At 36.9% G+C, this 22749-nt stretch overlaps 1 protein-coding gene across 2 annotated transcripts in view; it reads right to left on the bottom strand.

The window, feature by feature from the left end:
- The window catches only part of cdh13 (cadherin 13, H-cadherin (heart)), a 355078-nt gene that overhangs the window by 25344 nt on the left and 306985 nt on the right, over positions 1-22749 (bottom strand). For both annotated transcript variants that reach the window (XM_051869540.1, XM_051869541.1), the window contains 2 exons: positions 22255-22508; positions 2542-2684 (listed from right to left, as the gene is read on the bottom strand). In XM_051869540.1, coding sequence (XP_051725500.1) covers positions 2542-2684; positions 22255-22508 — 397 coding nt within the window. The remainder of the gene's footprint in view (positions 1-2541; positions 2685-22254; positions 22509-22749) is intronic.

The following is a 22749-nucleotide window of genomic DNA, read 5'->3' on the forward strand; positions in this document are numbered from 1 at the left end:
AACCCTCACCACATAATATATATTAAAGACAAATATTAGACTGAGAGTGACTCAAAAGTGTGTATAAGACAAGCTTTTCTATAGACTCAGAGAAAGATAAAGGGATAGATCACCCAGTGAATAATTTAAATTTTAATTAGCACATCACAGAAAGCCATTGTATGGCTTCATGAGACTTGTAATACAGTGCACAAGTCATATGAACCACTTTTATTTAAGAGTTTATTAAGAGTTTTGGGTGAACTATCAGTTTTAGGTTGGCATGAAGCGGAAGTTGCGATAGTCTTTTTGTCCCAATTGTGATGTATATCTGAGTCAAAAGGCTTCTGGAATGAGAAAAATTGTAGGGCAGGACTTGATCTCGAAGGAAGTTGGGCATTGCTAACTAACTAGAGGCAGATCTGAATGGCAGTTGCAGTCAATTGTGCAGGATAGTTCCACCCTCCACCAAGACATATACATCACGAAGAGAACAGATGTCGTTTGGAGGGGGAAGTGAGGTTTTTGATTAAAGATTACGAGTGCACATGAATTAAATATATATATTTAGATAGAGATAATGCAGAAAGTGACCTCAAAGAAAAACTTTTTTTAGGCATTTGACATTTATTGAAATAAGCCTCTGGTCTGAATCTCAAATGTCTACATCTCAATGCAAATAACTCTGAAATGACACATAGCCATAAGTCACCGTAACCTTTTCGAAACCTCAGCAAACAATGATTAATAACTTATTACGAGTATGAAATAAAAAAATCAAAACGTTATCGATCTTAAGTTAAACTTGGATTTGCATATATACTCAGATTGATGTCTGGGCTATGGCATTCTTATATGTTATTTTCACTTTGCTGTGTGATTCACCTGCCTTGATATACTCCCCAATGCAAACGAAGCCACTTGCATTTCTCTGGCTCACAATCTAGCTTTCCTCACAATCACAGAAAGCAATTTAGCCTAAAATCAACATCTTTCACACTGCCCAATTCCCTCATGCGAGACAGACAGAGAGAGAGAGAGAGAGAGAGAGAGAGAGAGAGAGAGAGAGAGAGAGAGAGAGAGAGAGAATTGGGGAGGGTGGTGATGACAGGAAGACCTGCTCAGAGTCAACAGTGCCGAATATACATTCTCTGAAATGAGCACATCTCATCTAGACCTTGTTGACTAAATTATATGTGAAGAGAATATAAGGAGGCGAGAGAGAGAGATAAATAAATAGAGTGAGGCAATGTTTGGAATAGAATACTAGTATATGTATTTATACTGTATACCACCTACTTTATTTTTAAGTATTTGAAATAGCTAAATGTTACCAGTAGGTACTAATATTTTTAAACAGTTTCCAACCAAGACTTATTGTGCAAGATTCATTAGCTTACATTATTACAAAGAAAACAAAAACAAAACGTGTTTGTCTCCGCAACTGTTCATCAAATTTAAATTTAAAAAGTATATATATATATATATATATATATATATATGTACAGTATAAATATCATACTGACCCCAAACTTTTAAACGGTAAATGTAAATGAAAGCGTAATGAAAGTGCCAGCTTCAATAATTGACTGCAAACTCCATTCTGTTTTGGAATACCCAGTTTTCCAGATCAAATAAATTCCCAATAGATAAAATCAAGTGCTGTCCTACTATATTTTCCTACTTATTTCTCCCAGAAATGTCACATTGCAGACGCATGTCACACAGTGACGCACAGTGATGTACACAGAGAGAGGAAAAGTGCATTTAGCCCTTGCTGATTCCCCCTTAAAAGCATGGATGAATTCTCAAAGTATGAAATCACAAATTTAAAAGCTGCAAATATAAGCACTTTTGAGTAGTGTTTTGATTGGCTTGTTTCTTTTAATGGATATGTCATCTCTCAAATGCCAAATCCAACCTCCTTCTACAGACAAACAAACAGAACAAAAGAGAGAGAGAAAGGGATGAGTAAGGGAACATTCCTTCTTACTCTAATACCTCCAAGTGTCCCTGTCAGAAGATTTGACATTGAGAAATGACTCATTCAGAGGTTAATTAAATGTTGTTTATACCAAGTGAGAGAAATTACTACACTACCCAGAGAGCACTAATGTAACAACTGTGTTCTCTGACCTGCAGAAGTGTGCAATTTCCTGTGGTGGGAGAATAATCCGTGGCCACGCCACCTCAGCCGTATTAAGCACAGCTGATGACTTGAATAGAGAACCCTAGAAAACGGGCTCACCATGATAGTGGCTAGTTTGACGACAATTGAGGTGACAAAAGTATAAATGCTTTGTATTCACAGCCATTTATTTGTGTCCACACCATTTATAGAAGGTTTAGTTCCAATTATGAGCGCATTTTAGACAAATCATAACATTTTCCACAGTGAACTGTCTTATGCATGATGCATTTAACATTATGCTGCTTGATCTGACATCTCAGAAACATTTCAACGTAAGTAAATGTATGTGCGGTAGAACCACACTTTACGTAAAAATACACACAAATAAAATAACAACCCATGCAAAACAAAAACAAAAAACAAAGCCCTACCGTTATCTGTGGCCATGAATAAAGCAGTGTACTGGTTGTTGTGAACATGTGGAGACTCGCGGTCCAGTATGGCCCTGGTGGTGACGTTGCCTTTGAACGGGTTCACGATCAGCCAATCTGCCGGGTCTCTCAACACAGCGAACCTGAGGGGCACACATGACCATTATACATTTAACATATGCAACTCTTAGAATGGGTTGTGCTTTTAAAATTGACCAAAACTCAAAGATTTCTAAATGTCCTTCAGTTTATTTGTCCACTTATTACAGGGACAATCCCATCAGACCAACTGACATATGCTCAAAAACACAATGCTGACAGCTCATGAATTACCCCTTGCAGTGTTCGAACCTGCAACCTTTTGATTCCCAGACCAGATTTGTGACCTTTAAGCAACATGACCCCAAGCATTAGTGCTAGAGAGTGGTGACGGGTTATCAGGAAAGTCAGCTGAAAGTGAAATAAGAAGAAATGGAGCAAGAAGAGTGCCTGAAACATGTAGAAGTGATAAATGACCTACAACAACACCTCTAAGAGTAATGAGCCGTTTTGTAATTGGGCAACCATGCGATGATATCTTCGCTGCGACCCCCAGAACACCTAAGCATGTGCGCATGTATGATTGGATAAAAGCAGTTGCGGTATGCTGAAATCTGGAATTGAGTCACAGATTTACAGGCTAAATAAAAGACAAACACACCAAATGAAATGCCAAGTTCTACAGCTTTACTACTTTCAGGAAACCCATAGAGACTCTTTCAAAACAGAGGAGGGGGATTTTATTTTATTTTCTTCTGAAAATTCTTGCTGACTTGGATACCTTTCCCAAAAGAACACAAACATTCACACAACAAAGATTTTTTCCTGTCCTAAGAGATTAAAAAAAATGGAATTGCTCACTAAAGCAAAAACAGGTCTAGGGGACTAAAGACACATAGCTGATTTTATGAGTTACTCTATACTGTATTTGATTCTTCTTTCTTTAAATCACACATTTTAGTAAGTTTCTATTAAAAAAAAGAAAAAAAGAAAAGAAAAAAAAATGATTAAGATTTGTAAAATATGCGCATACAAAATTTTACCCATACACTACTGTCTGTAAGATTTTCTTGAAAAAAAAAAAATTGTGTCCTAACTAGACGCGATGCGATAAGATTCCAGCGACAAGCAATTTGACTGTCCACACTAGACACGACGCGACAATGAGAAGCAATAAAATCAATCAAAATCCACAGCCAATCAGAAGAGAGTGTGGGCGGACTCTCTTGGCAAAAGCACAGTAGACACAATGAAATGGGTAAGTACATAGTAAAATTCATAAATATTACACCATTTAAACATTATTTAAAGTACATACGGAGTGACTGAACAATCTTGTCATAGAATGCACTTGTTTGTTTGAATTAAGTTGACAGTTTGAAAGTTCTTGTGCCCATTTATTTATTTTCAAGATCTGAGGTGAATTAGCCAGTGTTGTTTTCATTACAGCTAAAAGCTGGGAACACAGAAAGTATATTTAAACTGACATTAGACGCTTTAAACATTAAATAAAGCACATAAACAGTGCCTGACATTATCATTGACATACTTTGTGTTGCTGTTCCAGTCGTGACGTCGCGGAGAAATAGAAACCGTTTCTAAAATAGAATCATTGCATGTCGCCGTCGCGTCTGGTTAGGACACGGTGCTCACAAAGGCTCCATTTTATATATATAAAAAAACCAACAGTAAAACCAGTAATATTGTGAAATATTTTTAAAAAAAAAACAGTAAAATAACTGTTTTCTATTTTAATATATTTTAAAATGCAATTTATTCAATGCAATTTTCAGCAGCCATTACTCTAATCTTTAGTGTCACATGATCGTACAGAAATTATTCTAATGTGCTGAACTGGCACTTGAGTAACACTTATTTTTATTATCATTCACGGTTGTGCTTTTTAATATTTTTGTGAAAACCATAATTTTGTTTTGGGAAAGTTCTACCCCAGCAGCAATATATTACATGATATTTACATGATTTTTAAACTAACTTTTTTTTAAACATGTTTTTTTGAATAATATATTTTGAGACCAGTTGAGACCAAAAAAAGTAAGCTTTTCCTGCTCCATTGTGCCAACTTGTACTCCATTCCATCAGCAAAAAAGCACCTTTCACAAAGCCATTCTATCTTATCAACATTCTATCAAAACACATCTCAGGGAAATGTTCTCTGATTCATGAGGACAAGCTCTCGGAAACAAGCTAGCATGAGATTACCATCACGCTGTTCTGGGTACAAATACTTTACATCCTGACTCAGATGCGCAAGTGATAGTTTGTAATTCTACTGTAAAATCAGCTGGCATTTGTTAGAGAATTTTTTATGGCCTGGAGTGTGTCACAAAGGCTGCAGATGCAGTCAATAGCTTTATGCTGCTGGATAAGGGAGCAGCTTTGTACGCCAAGTACCAACATCAGAACAGTTTGACATTATCTTGTATATAATAATAATACTAAAATATTCAGGGAAAAAAAATCTTCAATTGAAAAGACTACAAAGACACAAGCACACTAAGTACAAAAATCTGAACAGTGTGACATTTTCTTGTATATAATAATAATAATAACAATAATAACAAAAATCAACACATAAACACGCATGCAAACCCACATAAAGTAAGTCGAGGCCATTTACTTTTTTTTGGTGTTGTCTGCCATGCAGCATCACGGCTCTGACAACCCTCCATTTCTTTTCGACAGCACACTCTGAGCGAATTGAATGAACTGGCAATTCATATTGACACAAAACAAATGGATATTTCATTTCTTGAATCTATTTCTCAGACCTTCTGCACTGCCATTAATCAGACAGCCTGAAAGTTTGCAAAAGGGGTGTGGCCTAGACACTTGATCAAACGTACTGTAAGAAAACTCTTTCATTAACAATGCTTTTTTTCTAATCCACACACACGGTGCTTCACTCAATTAGCCTCCTCTCAATGTCATTAGCGTGTCATTAAAAACACATTATGCAAATTAATATGTTATCTATAATGTTACGTGCTAATGACCACAAATAAGCTGTCAAAGACTTTTCACACCTAATCAAAGCTTCGGCTGATCCAGGTGTTTTCATTTCCACACATTGTTACACTATGACACAAATTATAACAACACAATTACGAAGGATACCAGGAAGTCTTTGTCCTTTTGGCCAAAGTTTTGTAGCTTCTTGCTTGCACAGGAAATAATTCAGAAGAAAAGTGAGCATTTTGCTAATGTTCTTATTAAGTTATGAAAATGTTATTTCTCAGTGTTCTCAGAATGTTCATAACGTCCAGTTTTTTAAATGTTTTAAAAACGTTTTTTTCTTGATTATGCAAACGTTATGGGAACATTCCATTCTTTAAACATATAGGAATGTTACTTTTGAATGTTCTCTGAACGTTCAAACAAGTAGTAACATTTAATGTTTCAGGAAAAAACCTGCCATGAATAATGTTTTTGTGCAAACGTTTTAAGAACATTCTATTACGTTCTATTAACGTTACTGGAAAAACATTTGTTCTTAACTTTGAGAAAAACTTGCCAGAATGTTAGCCAAAGTTCTGAGAATTCCCTGTTAGCTGGGATGTCTCAAGGAGAATCTGGGTTGGATCTTCTCCAGTCTCAAAGTCCACCAAGAAAGGATAAAAGGCACAAAAGTTTCATCAGCATCCATTTTAGTCTGTTAGACAATAGCACAGTGCCTGAAATCGAATACTTCCCTACTATATAGTATGCGAAAAAGCAGTATACGCCAAAAGAGTAGTATGGCTGAATACATATTCAATTCAATTCACATTTATTTGTATAGTGCTTTTCACAACACATATCATTTCAAAGCAGCTTTACAGAAAATGTATGTGTCTGCATTATAATTTATTATCAGAGGTGGTGACTGTGTTAATCTTACTACTGGAACTGCCAGTTGTTTCAAATGATTCCGGCCCTTCCGGCACACTCAGTGTCCGAATTTGCTCACTCATTTTCTTTCACTCCCTCAAGTGATCTATGTATCTATGTACTAATGTAGGGTGTGAATGAAGGTATATGGGGCGATTTTGGACACAACCTAAATTATCTTAGCAAGTGCTGCTGCCACTCTCTCTCCTATTGCGGTCTTTGATCTTGAAATTAGCTAATGATAAATAAATTGCAGCTCATATCTGTTGCTTCTGTGGATGTGAACTCCATTAAGTTTGCATACAGTGCAGGAATTGAAGATCAGATTTATATTTGTTTTGCGGAGACACATTTATGTGGTCAATTGTAAATGGAAGAGTTTTAACAAGATGGATAGAATCACATTAAGTGACCAAGTGTAAACAGGCCCAAAGATAAGATGGAAAATGCACATCATAACAATAATTGAATGTTTCTCAAACTGGTGCTCACAAATCCCTAGGGGTTCGTGAGGAAACTGCAGGGAGTTTGTGAGTTTATGAAAAGATAATTAGTTAAATCATAAAAATGTAAAATTAAAAAAAAAAAGTACAACACTTACTAAAAAATATTATTTATTTATATGTATAATATTATAATAAATATGTATAATTTTACAATTAAAAAAAAAGAAAATTAATTTGTTTACCTTCATGTTTTGACCATTAACTGATATCAGAGAACCATGAACATGCAAATGTGTTGTTAAATTACTGAAATATTCAAAGGATAGTTCAATCAAAAATGAAAACTCTGTCATCATTTACTTACCCTCATGTTGTTCCAAACCTATCATTTGTTTTAGTAATGTTTTTTTTTTACCCCCTCTGAGTTAAATATACTTTAATTTTATTGAATATTTCTTGTCATTTTTGCTAATTGTTGTTTTATTCTAAATAAATGGCATACATGTAATTTTAATCAAGAAAAAATACATTTTAGTTAAACCAAATAATACATTTTAGTTAAACCAAATATTCAAGGGAGTAAATAATGACAGAAGAGTCATTTTTGGGTGAATCTCAGGGGGTACATAAAATTAACATTTTACATCAAAGGGATTTGGTTGATTAAAAAGCCTGGGAATCCCTGGCTTAATTGAATGCTTTTAATTAAAACATTCTGTTGACAAATACACGATGAGGAAAATTATAACACTGCAAGATATTAACAATGACTGATGTACAATGCTGAAAAAGTGAAAAGGTAAACTGCATGTGTGTTTAGCTTGTCACGTGTTTGGTGGCTCATTAAGGTCTCCATGTTACTAGTGTGCCTGATAGCTGGACTGAAGACAAGAAACCTGTATTTCAGCCATAATCGCACAATAATAACAGCTCACAAATCTAATAACCTGCACAATAATCTAATAAGCTCACTTCACCAGTGTTAGGGCATTAGTAACCTTAAACCCCCTACCAAAAAAACAAAAAACAAAAAAACAACAGAAACAAGACTCGTTCTTCTTTACCCAAATCTAAAATTTATGAAATGCCTTTCCTTGAGACACCTTTTCATACACTTTTTACTCCTTACACACTTTCATGATATGTCAGGCCTGGAGAGGGCCTGGGGTGCGGTGCATATTTATGCTCCTGTATCACTGCGTGGAGGCGGAGGCCAGAGGGGCTTTTCTCCACGTTACCATTTAATAGAGAGCTTCTCTGCTGCAGGAGGGCCATTCTGGCCTCTTCGTACATAAATTCTGATCCTTTTATTCCTGGTTTGTGCTCGTGGCGTGGATCCATGTGAGAAGAAACCAATGCTGACTCACACATTGAACTGTGGCTTCATAAAAAAAACTATTTCTCCAATAAAGATCCATATTATGATGATGCAAATAATTAAAGGTATATGCATTTTTAAGTGTGAAACATCTGTGCCACCATCAAATGGAATCGATACTAATTATATAAGCATACTCTTAAAACAATAGATACTAATTATATAAGCATACTCTTACAGTATCTACAAAGTCACATTTCTAAAGTAAACTGAATTGAATTGATCAGCACCAAAGCATTGAAAAAATGACCTAGCCTCCCAATAATAATGATAAAATAATAATATATATGTACAGTAGATATCGCTGCAGTACAATATTTTGGAGTTCACACACACATTCTTTTGTTGTGCTGAAAATTTACACTCGTAAAACCTTTTTGTCTCAGTATTAAAGAGGCCCTTTTTCAAAGTTTTGATTTTGTTTTTGCGGTCTACTAGAATATAGTTTTCATGCTTGAATGTTACTTTTCACAAATATTACTTTTCACATATTTTACATTGATGTAGCACCTCTTTTCCCAGTCTGCTAGTAACGCTCTGTTTAGTTCCAGTCTCTATGAAGCCCCTCCTTCCGAAAAGCACATTGTGCTCTGATTGGTTGACTCTGTTGTGATTGGTCAACAGCTTTGAGCGTGTTTCAGAAATGTAATGTTTCAACACACTACTAACGCGACTCAACCAGGCCTTGTCCCTTTTTTGCATATGCCTTGGGCAAGAAATATTTAAATGAGGAATATTCATGCGCAAGCAACAACGTTACACACTGAATGAAGTTGAAAATGTAAAAAAACATAATAGGTCTTCTTTAATATGTGCTTTAATTTTTAATATTCCGTTCTGTGCTGAGCTTTATTATATCCTATGGCCCAAAAAACAGACCTCTTTTTTAGCAAACACATATCCGCAGAGACGAGCAAGTGGCACACTTATACTAATGCTCTGACTGTCCTATGTTTGTAAAATAGGATGGATGCACCCATTAGGATATTACTTTTAGCCATTGCAATTCAACGACATTGTGGTTTGGAACTGCTTTGGACCACTTTCTGAGCGAAAATCACCTTTCCCAAACTCAGCATCATTCCCGTTCTCGCTCAAGTTCATCTCTTGGTGGGATTCATTCACACTGACTTAACTCAACTTAACTCCCATATGTGCATCCACCGGACCCCAGATCAGATCAGTGCACAAAGATGCAGAGGTTGATGAAAAACAGCTGTGCCATAAACTATCCCTCCACTCTCATGTCTGGGACAAATTGCCGTTGTCACCCCTGCAGATATTTCGGTTTCATATTGGCAGAAAGAGCTGTACAAAGGAAATAAATGTGACAGGGAGGCAGGAAAATATAAACAGGGGGAGACGGCCCATCAATCAGCCATAGTCAGACTCAGAGGGAATCAGACCCCTTCTGTGGGTGCAGTCCGTTCTGCCAGCCTGTCCATTAACTCCTCGTTAAAGTTCAGACTGTCGCTCGCCATCCATTCATCTCACTCTGTTGCTTAAACCTCTGACAGCTTGCACAGGTTCAGCAAACACTGACACAAACACACATACACACTTTCTCCAAGGTTGGGGAAGCTACTTTGAAAATGTTTTTCAAATTACAAGCTACTCATATTTTAAAGTAATTAAACTACATTATACTAGAAACAAAACAAATATCTATCTATCTACACTATATTGCCAAAAGTTTTGGGACGCCTGCCTTTACGTGCACATGAACTTTAATGACATCCCATTCTTAATCCGTAGGGTTTAATATGGAGTTGGCCCACCCTTTGCAGCTATAACAGCCTCAACTCTTCTGGGAAGGCTTTCCACAAGGTTTAGGAGTGTGTTTATGGGAATTTTTGACTATTCTTCTAGAAGCACATTTGTGAGGTCCGGCAGTGATGTTGGCGTGAAGGCCTGGCTCGCAGTCTCTGCTCTAATTCATCCCAAATGTGTTCTATCGGGTTGAGGTCAGGACTCTGCAGGCTAGTCAAGTTCCTCCACACCAAACTCGCTCATCCATGTCTTTATGGACCTTGCTTTGTGCACTGATGCGCAGTCATGTTGGAACAGGAAGGGGCCATCCCCAAACTGTTCCCTCAAAGTTGGGAGCATGAAATTGTCCAAAATGTCTTGGTATGCTGAAGCATTAAGAGTTCCTTTCACTGGAACTAAAGGGCCAAGCCCAACCCCTGAAAAACAACCCCACACCATAATCCCCCCTCCACCAAACTTTACACTTGGCACAATGCAGTCAGTCAAGCAACCGCCAAACCCAGACTCCATCGGATTGCCAGACAGAGAAGCGTGATTCGTCACTCCAGAGAACACATCTCCACTGCTCTAGAGTCCAGTGGCGGCGTGCTTTACACCACTGCATCCGACGCTTTGCATTGCACTTGGTGATGTAAGGCTTGGATGCAGCTGCTCGGCTATCCCATTCCATGAAGCTCTCTATGCACTGTTCTTGAGCTAATCTGAAGACCACACAATGTTTGGAGGTCTGTAGCTATTGAAAGTTGGCAACTTCTGCACACTGTGTGCCACACCATGCGCTTACCCCGCTCTGTGATTTTACGTGGCCTACCACTTTGTGGCTGAGTTGCTGTTGTTCCCAATTGCTTCCACTTTATGATACCACTAACAGTTGACAGTGGAATATTTAGTAGTGAGGAAATTTCACATATGGACTTATTACACAGGTGGCAACCTATCACTGTATCACACTTGAATTCACTGAGCTCCTGAGAGTGACCCACTCTTTCACAAATGTTTGTAGAAGCAGTCTGCATGCCTAGGTGCTTGATTTTATACACCTGTGGCCATGAAAGTGATCGGAACACCTGAATTCAATGATTTGGCAATACTTTTGGCAATATAGTGAATCTATCTAAAGGGTTAGTTCACCCAAAAATGAAATTTCTGTCATTAATTACTCACACTCATGTCGTTCCAAACCCGCTAGACTTTCGTTTATTTTTGGAACACAAATTAAGATATTTGTAATGAAATCTGATAGGTTTTTAATCTCCCATAGAAAGAAATTAAATTACCACATTAAAGGTCCAGAGAAGTAGTAAAGACATCATTAAAATAATCAATGTGACTACAGTGTTTCAACCTTCAACCTGTTTACTTGCATTGCTATATTAGTGATTTATATGTAAACCGGTAAATAGGGTTATAAAAGTAGTATATACAGAAATGAACACCATTAACCAAAATTATTAAATGATGTAAAAGTATTGTGATATGTGAATTTATACCATATTATGATTATTATTTACATACTATTTGGAACCTGCTTAAGTACCCCCTGCTGGTTAGAGAGAGGCAATTTAGCTGGACATGACGTGATGCTAGAACCTCTTAGAACAATGTCGTTTCAAACCGAGACTCCCATAAGCAAAGATGCTCCAAGCTGTGCAAAGTTTATTCAGCCACTGAGGATTCTGGAGCATGTGTTCAGACGAACGTTCACTTGATTACAGTAAGCTTAAGCAAAGACTGTGAGAATCATCAAAGCTCTTGGTGTGGTATCAGCAGTCAAGCGTGTGGACACACCACACACTCATAGATCCATCCTCTATCTCTTTCACAATTTTTTTTTTTTTTTGCCTTGTGCAAGAGCTCACCGCCTGAGAACTAAACTGCATAACTGAGCTAACAGGAACCACTACCTCAGCTTCATTTCCATAAATTATCATGCCTCAGCAATGCAATACATAAAATCTAATTTATTATCATAATAAGGCACAAAAAGCAGCTCTTTGCATCGGTAGAAAATCATAACCCTGTAATTAAGTCAGAGAAAAGCAATTTATCCATGCTTCAGAGAGGCCTTGCCACTCACAATCTTTCCTGTTGGCACCTTTTGGATAGTTTTAATTATTTAACCAAATAACGGCTGTCTCTCACAACTGTTTCCTAGACTAATACCACCTTACTCATTATTAATGTCAAGAGGAAATAGAGATCAGATACAGTTTTGTTGCAGTCTATTTCCTTAGGACAAGCCTATATTTTATGAATTTGCATGAAAATGAGCCAAAATGGAGTCGTGTAAGATTCTTTCCCTCACAGAATTCTATTCTTCTTGGACTCCCAAAGTCATTCTATTGGTTGAAAGAACTTTAAATGGATACTCTATTCTACACCTGATATATGTATGTATGCATATCACAGTTCAAATGCTTAGGGTCAGTCAAGGATGCATTAAATTGTTAAAAAGTGACAGTAAAGACATTTATAATGTTACTAAAGATTTCTATTTCAAATAAATGCTGTTCTTTTGAGCTTTCTATTCATCAAAGAATCCTGGAAAAAATGTATCATGGTTTCCACAAAAATATTTATAATCCATAAACTTTTTTCAACATTGATAATAATACGAAAAGTTTCTTGAGCACCAACTCAGCATATTAGAATGATTTCTGAACGATCGTGTGACACTGAAGACTGGAGTAATGATGCTGAAAATTCAGCTTTGCCATCACAGGAATAAATTACAGTTTGAAATATATTAAAAATATTTGTATATTTATATATAGTTTGTCAATAATAAATCAGAATTATTTGAGGTATCAGCATGCAATAAAGTGTAAACAACAACCATGAGGACGTTGCCGGCCCTGTGCAAGCAAATAAGACAAGAAACTTGCTTGGAATTATAGCTGACACTGTGGAACTAATGAGGAAAACCATCCGTAACTTGATTCTGTGAGGAGAAATGGTTAACTCTGTAAAGAAAGGAGTCACAGAGGCCAGGCATCTTCACATTTATCATGATTAATTCAATTTTTCCGAGTGCAGTTATTCTTTTAAGCAGCCACTGCAGAGTAAGTGAGACCTGACGTGAACCAGCCAAAACTCTTCCCTCCTCCACTGTCACCTAACTCAACACAGCTCAGAAGAGATTATTCTGAATGCGGCATGTTTGTTTTATTTATTTATTTATTTTTTTCCCCGACAATCTTTAAGTTCCAGGAACTCAAGGATAGAATAAGGGGTCGGCTGTGGTCGCTAACAGTTTCCAAAGATGTGAAGGCTTCAGAGTTGTTGTTAATTAAAAAAGACAGCCATACTATAGTATTGCTTTGTTGAATAGGGACAGAGAGACCTCCAAATAAACACAATGCACACATTTACAACTACCGGTGATTAATCAACACTTACAAATTACAGTAAACTTAAACTTTACTCTTCAAAAGAGTTCATTTAACACTGGTGATTAATTAATGGTTCGCCCACATATACACAAAGAGACAATTAACATATACAAACCCACATCACCCACATAATGTACTTCAGGAAAAGCCAAAGTCAAGTGCGATTCTAAAAACTTTTTGCATGTAAATGGATTATGTGTCGCTGCAACACCATGCAAAACCCAAATACAGAGGCAGCAAGATGTCTTACAATCATTTGAAATAATTAATGTCATATTAAATGTTAAATATTAAGGTCGTTCTACATGAAAACGGACATATATCTGGAGAAAAATCAAGAACTCTGACATTTTTGGCAGCTTAGAACCTTGGCAAACTCAACTGGCAAATTTGTCATTTGTCCCACCAACAAATGTCAGCGGATCTAAAACATATTGGCAAATTTAGTTTTTATTTCAAATCCTCTAGAGATATTTAACCATTTTATGTTTACGTTTTAAGCTAGCTAAGCAAAGCGAGTCATGAGTTTAAGTTACAGTGAATGTCCGGGGTAGCAAATTCTGCATTCAAACTGCTTATTTAGTTTACATTAATAATAATTTGTAAGATTAATCACAATTATTTTAGTTCATACTTTTACTTTCTGTTAAAAAAAAAGGTTTGAAAACAAGAAATATATAAATAGAAAATAATAGCCTATGTAGGGAGACCTTTGACAATAGACCTTGGAGTTATGAAGGCCGAGATCTTCTGCTCTAATGAGAGGAAAACTGGCCTGTCATCTAGACACAGTCTGTCATCTTTCAGTACTTGCTGAGTACTGCAGTTCCAACACACTAATGAGAGGAAGGTGCACAGGAAGCAGAACCTACAAAGGAGGAAGTAGTTTGGTCACAACCTTTAGGTCTGGAGAGCAAAGGGGTGAGAGGAGAGAGATGCTCGTCAAACATATTCCAGCATGTTCTGCATCTCATTAACTGTCACCACCACTACAACCTTTCCAGACTGTACCAGCAGAGGAGCGAACAACAATGTCAGGAACAACTTAACATCGCTACAACAACGTAAGAAATTTCATGAAGTAACTTGAAATATCATCCAGCATATTGGCTGCGATATAAATGAGCATTTGTTAAATATCAAGTGTGGGAGTGCAGGTGTGAGAGTGTTTCACTAGAATGGCACAGATGATACAGCGTCTCCACAGACTGCAGCTGTGTCTAAAGCAATGGCATCACTTAACAGCTTTCACTACTGACAAGGATACATCTATTAACATGCTTTTCATCTTACGAAAACTCTAACACACATATGGAGAAATAAATGCACGCAAACAGCTCAAATTTGCTTTAAAATATGAACAGATATTTGATACTGCTGTTATATGAGGAATTGTTATGCAGTTATTAGAATGAATCATGCACTATAATCATCTAACATGCATTAAAGCTATTTTTTTTAATAAAAGCATACAGAAGACCTTGAATTAAGTCAGCTGTGGTACACTTAAAGAACTTCTCTTTTTATTAACGATTTCCTCGTCATTGATGGAATTTTCCGTCATTTATGACATAGCGCTTCACCGCCACTGACGGAATTTTCCGGCAATCCATGTTTTTACAGAATCTCGGGATCAAAACACAGGTGAAAAAGAAGCAGAAACAAGCGATAGAAGCATCAACATGATGCATATCAACATAAAATGCTATTTTACTTGTGATGTATTTCAGAGTAAAAAATAATATTTAGGGTGGGGCTTGATGTTATGCATTTTTAATACAATTTTTTTGTTTGTTTGTTTAACACAACAATTGATTATTAGTTGTCCTATTTATTTTTTATTTAATGTGATTTATTTCAAAGTATTCTAGCCCCGGTTTCACAGACAAGGCTTAAGCCTAGTCCTAGACTAAAGTGCATGTTTGAGCTGTTTCAACTGAAAGCAACTTGTACCAACATATCTTTTTTGTCTCAAGATGCACACCAGTAATGTTTTTTTCTAGGGCACGTTTATAAAAGCTACTTAAATGTCCTAATTGAAGTAAGGCCTAATCCTGGCTGAATCTAAGCCCTGTCTGTAAAACCAGGCCTTAAGGTATTAAACTGGGGAAATTAGTGTTTTAAAACTTTTGCCTGGTAGTATATTAAAAAAAACTAAGTTGGCAAAACTCAAAAAATTTGAGGCAATCATTTACATAAAAATTTTTAATTTAAGAAATTCAAAGTTTAAGCAAGCAAAAGATTTTTATTTGGTACTAGTACATTTTAATTGCTCTTAACTTTAAATATTTTAGTAAGCTAACTCCATTCCAGTTTAAGGGGCCGTTCACATATCGCATGTAAAAACGCGTGGAAAGTGCAGCCGCGCCGCTTTCTCCTTCTTTCCAAAGTGCTTGCGCTCCCGTGGCGTCTGTCATTGCTATGCAACCATGAACTGCGCTCTCCATGACGGCGAGGAAGTTTCATCAAAGGATAAATTGATTTCTAGCCCTTGCATTATCTTACTAGATACATTTATGGAGATGAGATATAAAAACCACACTGTACAGCTATAATCAGCTGACCGGCTTATATTTCGATGTTTTGTTACAGAAAGGCCGAAGCTGATCGGTTGGTTCTTGTCACATGACCTGCGGTGCACTTGCGGCATTCTGAAAAGTTGAGAATTTTTCATCTCGATGCGCCTGGAAAACTCATCGCATGCGCGCCACAACTGCATCGCACCCATTATGAGCGCGCCTGCCGCGCGGCTACATTTGAAATAACGAATTTGAGCGCGCAAAAGATGCGATATGTGAACGGCCCCGAATACATTTAATTACATTTCATTAAAAACGATCATGTAAAATCAACTTAAAAATATTTTTAGTAGTGGAAGCTTTAACTAGCTAACTCTAGCTAAAACTAGCTAATAACAAACTAGCATAGCATAGCAATTGCTGAATGAGAACATTAATATGAACATTCAACATATCTGTTCTCAAACTAAACTCATGCTCCACTTGTCACCATGATGCATAACCACCCATCAATCCCACCAAAACAGAAAATCTTCTAAATTATAGCTAAATATAGTATTATTAGCTAAACATTAAACACTACTAAATGTCCCACTTAACATTAATCTTGCACAAAATAAACATTATTTAACACTTAATTATACCATTTACTCTCCCTTTCGAGTGTCACAGCGAAGCATGCTGGGAAATTGAAATCCTAGCCTAGTTTCAGTTAAATTTAAGTTCACAAAATTCAAAACAATGAAACAATTACGATTATTTAAAATGTGTCAGTTTTGTGAACTCAAAAAAGAGAAAGTTCTATATACTCATAAAAGTTAATTTGATTGAACTAATTTGTTTAATTTAAGTTTACCCTACTCAAACTAGTTAATTATTTTTAGCATTAGGGTTTACAGTGTATTCTATCAAATAAAAGCAAACTTTTAAGTTAGAAAGCAATCTAACATCTAGCACAACGTGACAAATTCCTAGTCACTGTAGGATGTGTAAACTGTAGAAAGTGTCGTTAGGAATGAGCACTCTTGATCTTGACTATGCGGCATATAAAGAGATGTGAGAATTTCTCTACACAAACAAGCTCCAGCCGTCTTATCTGTGTTTTCACCTCCTTTTCTCAGAGCTTTAAACTGCCGCACAGCTAAAGGGAGGAACAATCTCAGAATTATATATAAAGAGATGTTCCAAAAACTTTTTTTTTTTTTTTTTTTGGAGCAAGATGAACTCAAAGACTAAAAGCTTTGAAGAAGAGTTGGACTGGGATTTATGCACTGATCCAGGGGAAAGCACTAGATTTTGGATGTGGATGGTACTCTGCAGGGGAGCAACTGCTACAGCAGGCTTCAGTCTCCCTGTGTGGACTATATAACCATGTTCTGATAGGACTGGGTGATAAAACGATAATGATAACTATCACAATATAATTTTCCATAATAAAATTATAACAAAAGTTTGATAAGTGTTCGATATAATGTTCACGCACTATGAAAATAATGCTGTGCATGCGTGGTGCAGACCGTTGCACTGGTGCCAATCGCTGATAAGTTCTTCCATTTCTGTTGTACACTGCATGAGAAACATTAAACAGCAAACGCGCCAAAAGCAGAACGAAACAGAGCTTTTTGTTTGAAGCGCGCCACACGGACCATTTATCAGCTCGGCACAAAACACACCACTCACTTACAGTGAATGCATTTCCTCGCTGACCGTCTCAATCATGCAACCACAAAACAGCACTGTGAGAGCCATTGAAAAGTGTTCCAAATCAGTGCAGAGTTCTCCCATACAAAACACAAATTAAATGCCTCATGATTGAAACTAGTTTAAAGCCAGTTGAAACAGCGCTGACATTCTCAACAGCACTGACATGGAAAACGGGAGAAACATTGGGCCACAATGATACAGTTAGAAGGCTTTTCAATCCAACATTTACCATGATTTACTGTATGATTAACTGAAACCATGGGATTGTGGCAAAAAATGTGGGATATACATTTCAAATTTTATTATATTGTTAATGTAGATATTAAATGTATTAAAGGAGTAGGCCCTAATGGAATATAATTACAGTATTTTTATTACACAACAGCAGTTTTTGTGCATTTGTATTATACTAAATGTCTTTAGGCTACTGTTTTTCATAACAAATATCATAAACATTAGTTACTTTTTACTATGGTTATGAGGTGCAATGTGTGGTTTTACCTATGGTTAACATAATCCAAATACTATGGAAGACCAAATTTTACCCTATAATATTTGACCTTGTAAAATGTGGTTGTTGCAATTTTACACATCACTGTGTTTGTTAATGAACATAAATTTACATTTGTCATCAAAAAGATCTTCATTTGTCTTCCGAAGATAAACGAAAGTGTTATGGGTGTGGAACGACATGAGGGTGAGTAATTAATGACAGATTTTTCATTTTGGGGTGAACTAACCCTTTAAAAGAGATGATTCTGGTACTTATAGGGAAGTTTAGTGGAGTTGTTTTAATGACACTCCCAAGACCTGTTATTATAAGTTTCCATACACTGAGATATAACTGTGCTCATTAAAGATTCTTTTTGTTTTGCTCAGAATTACGTACTATATTTTGACTGTTATGGAACATAGGTAAAATCATGCAAACAAGACTGAATTGTTGGGTGTACAAATAAGATTGTTGACTAGAATCAAATTTGTTCACACTGAGCCTTAAAATCATGCTAACCCACTAATGTTAACATATGATCCAATTGAATGACGAACAACAGTCAAATAGAGCCCTTTACATGAAAAGTAACCCTCAATTATTGAGATTTGATTCTAGTTGACTATGGAAGTTCTTGGACCCAAACTGAAGCTCTTACAACCTCAACATTAATGAGCAAGAAAATCTAATAAAGTATAAAAAGCAAACAAAAGTACAAAAAGTACCACTGTGCCAATAACAAATCTTTTATAAGCTAATGTAAATAGAATTTAATCCATTACACAAATTCTACCCAGTGTAATTCTCAGCATCACTCCTAATGACCTGTGGTGGTAAGGGAGCTTGCACCCAACGAGCCTTCCCATAATTCTGATAGTGTCTGTGTTTGTGATTTCCCTCAGGCTAGCAATGATGCACAGCTCACCTCATACTGACAAGCCTGACAGAGCTAAATAAAGGGGTGGAGATTACTCTGAAAACTCTGAAAAACCTTAGAGCAAACACATCAGAGACCCTAAAATCTTAACCATGTCTGACATGCTCCTCTGAATTGCTCATTTAGAGAAGCACTCAGAGGTACGTCAACTAAAGACTGATTAGAGTTCAAACGAGAGCTTCAAACATGTCTGCAACAGGGTGCCATTTAAAAGCACAATGATTTGAAGTGTGGCAGGTTTTATTCACAAAAAAATTAAGTTAAATGTATGGGGTCTCAGTTAGAGCGAATCTAAACAATCAGACCTTTCTTAGATCAGGGAAATTTCCTGTAATTCACCAGATTGCATCGATAAATAACAAACAAGCAAGCTCTATCTCTAATAAATAATTCCACTGAATCCCTCTAGACCATTATCCTTTTATCTTTCATCAATAGAGAGATAAAACTGGCAGGATGTGAAAAGCGTCCTTGTGAATTATGGTTCATGTACAAGCTTTTTATGATAAATCTAGAGAACAATATGGGAATATGTTTGTATGGAAAAATCGATGCCAATTCTGTCAGTTGAAAAAAAAAAGTGCAATTTTAACAAAATTAGAGTATACATTAGAGTATACATTATAAAGAAAAGAATCAGACATCAAACAAGATCTAACAATGGTTTCTTTTTTCTCTTTGAAGCAGAACCATTTCTATGTTTTCAGAATATAAACTAATACTACAGAAACAAATAAAACAGAGGACCTGTCCCAAATGGCACACTTCATATGCACTTTCAGTCTTGTGGACTTACAATGGCTGCCACGTGTGTGTGTGCGTGTCCATTGAGTCCATCAGACCGTAGGGTGTCCCATTTGTCATTTTAGGTTTCAGAAGAATGTTCATGAGCGCCAAATTTGCGGTCGATAGGCACTCTTGATGCGCGCTTTTGCCAAGCCCGCACTGAATCGAGCTCCGCAGCAGACTTCTTCCCGACAGTCAAAGCGGTGTTACGTCACCAAAGTGTGGACTCGTAGGAAGACCGCGAGTGTTTAGGGTGCCATTTGGGACAGGGCCAGAGTTGCTTTTAAACTTCATCTTTTGACAGCAATGCACAGAGCAAAGCACACGTTTCTCTGGGCTTCAAATCAGAGGTCTATATAATGACTGTAATAATCCTGTTGCTCACAATATCAATTCCACTATCTGTAGTTCCTGATAAGTCTACTAATTCTGCAGTTATTCCTCAATTTTTATGCTTGTCTTTTGTCAAGGGCGCCTGATTGCATATCTTTTACAATGCAGTCCTTAAGTACCACCATGGGACACAGGTAGACAGATAGATCAGTGGGGTTTCACTTTCTTTTGTCCTTGCTATGGGGCAATCTATGGGGCAGCTTCTGCTAATATTTTCAGAACTGTGTTACAGGGGATGAAAAAAGTATGGAAAAGTTTGATAGATAGAAGGATAGAGAGATGGAAAAAGACAGAATGAAAGAATGATATATAGTACAACGATTGATTGATTGATTGATTGATTGACTGATTGATTGACTGATTGATTGATCGATCAATCAATCGATAGAATGATCGATATATAGATAGATATGTTTAAACAATTAATATGAATTTCAGAGAACAGATACATAAAAAAGAAACTTCTGCACATTCACACGCATGTAGTTCCTTCTGTCGTCTCCTCTAAAGCTTTCCCTCTGTCCTTCCTCTTCATTTTCCTGCAGCCTGTTCTTTTTTTCTTACTCAGTCCTGCCACTTATAGCCTCAGGTGAAAGCTATGGTACTTCAAAGAGCCTTTTACTGGGAAAAGGAGATCAAAAGAGGTGAGGCAAGCAGTGAGAGGACAGATATAGAAGAGATGAAGAATGAAGAGAGGACAGAATGAGAAAGAGAAGGGAGAGAGCTCATATGGTTTGTGATGAGGAGGGCTCGCTCTAACTAGCAGGACAGAGCGGTAATAATGGCAGAGCACATGATCACAGCGGCACACCGAGTTTCATTCTGAGAGTTTCATACAGGCTCAGAGGACATGGCGAATCACAGGAGCCTGTTTAAATTCTCCTGATCTGAACAAGCGTGGCACAGCTTACACTGAGATCACATAACAAATGCAAATGTGTACACACCACATCCACAGCAAAGAAGGGGGAATGAACAAGGAAGGAATAGAGAAAGAGAAAGACTGTGTGTGAAAAAATGTGTTACAAACACACACTTCACTTCAGCTACTTTTGATTTTAAAACATATGCTACAACCTTGCATAGCTTTATTGCTAAATAACAATAAAGATGCTATTTTAAAATTCCCATCGTGTAAATACACAGGCTATGAGACAACACAAACCAGATGTACATAAGAGATTTACATTAGAAGCAATTGACCAACCATACTAGATAAGAATTATATAACTATCACATTGGGTTAAAATATTAGCCTATGCATTAGGTAATGAGGTTTCGAGGAAATTAAAAAGCTATGTCACAAGACTCTGAGAATCATTTTAGAGGTAGCAGCTCCAAGTACTTAGTCAATCATGTAGTTGGGCTGCAAGATGAATGCCTGCACAGATGGTCAAACTCTCTTATGCAGAGCTGTGTGCTCGCATGTCAAACATTTCTCTGAGAACACAGCAAATACATTGTAATAAGGACAGAGAACAGTAAGACAAAAATAACCACGTCTAAGTGGCAGTGGCCATGCTAACTCACTTGTCCGAGGCTTTGATTAGTTTGTGCTGTCATCGCAAACTACCCTGTCAGATTCCTATGAGAATGTAACCAGGCAAAAGTGATTTCCTAAACCCAAAATTTTTAAACTGTGAAATTAGTTTCAAACTATGTGAAATTTGTTTCAGAGTTCATAAAAGTTATTCTTCCATTGTCCACAGAAATGAAACATTATTTATTAATATTGGCTCTGGAAATGGTACACATATGTAATTGAATCAATCAAAAAGGTGCTTATGAGCTTCCCCTTTGTGCTGGTGATGCTTCCTCAAAACAACCTTTTGCTACACATCACAGTTGATGGCTACCTAACAGTTTATGCAGCATTACAACACAAAAGTGTGGACTTGGAGAAACAAAGACAGAGAATCACATTTGGGACAGGGTCATAGTCATAATGATGGTATCAGCACCAACCTTATGTTCTGGCTTTGTAGATAATCCGGGTCAGTAGCGTTCAGCATGGCCACAAAGCTCCCTACGGGAATATTCTCTCTCCTGATGACAACCAGAGGATCTGGGAAGAACACTGGTCCTTCATTCACATCCATAACTGTAATGTAAACTGTCGCTGTAGAGCTGTGGCCGTACACAACGTCAGGAACCAGAGGGTCTTCGTTTTCTACTTTTATCAGTAATGTGTGAAACATTGCACTTTCATAGTCCAGAGGCTGCGGAAGACAAAAGACGAATGGAATTATGTAAGAGTGATCAAATAACCAGCAAATGACTCTTTATTACATTACTTTTCAATTAGTACATACTTTCTTCTACAAAGCAACTTCCAGCACATTTTTACAACATGAGCAAGAGTAGGGCATCCAGTCCAGTTTCTGGAGGGTCACTTTCCAGCAAAGTTTAGCTCCAAGACACCTGGCTGCAAGTTTCTAGTAATCTGGAAGAGCTTAAATA

The sequence above is a fragment of the Ctenopharyngodon idella genome, chromosome 18 (assembly GCF_019924925.1).
Source record: "Ctenopharyngodon idella isolate HZGC_01 chromosome 18, HZGC01, whole genome shotgun sequence".
Classification (NCBI taxonomy): domain Eukaryota; kingdom Metazoa; phylum Chordata; class Actinopteri; order Cypriniformes; family Xenocyprididae; genus Ctenopharyngodon; species Ctenopharyngodon idella.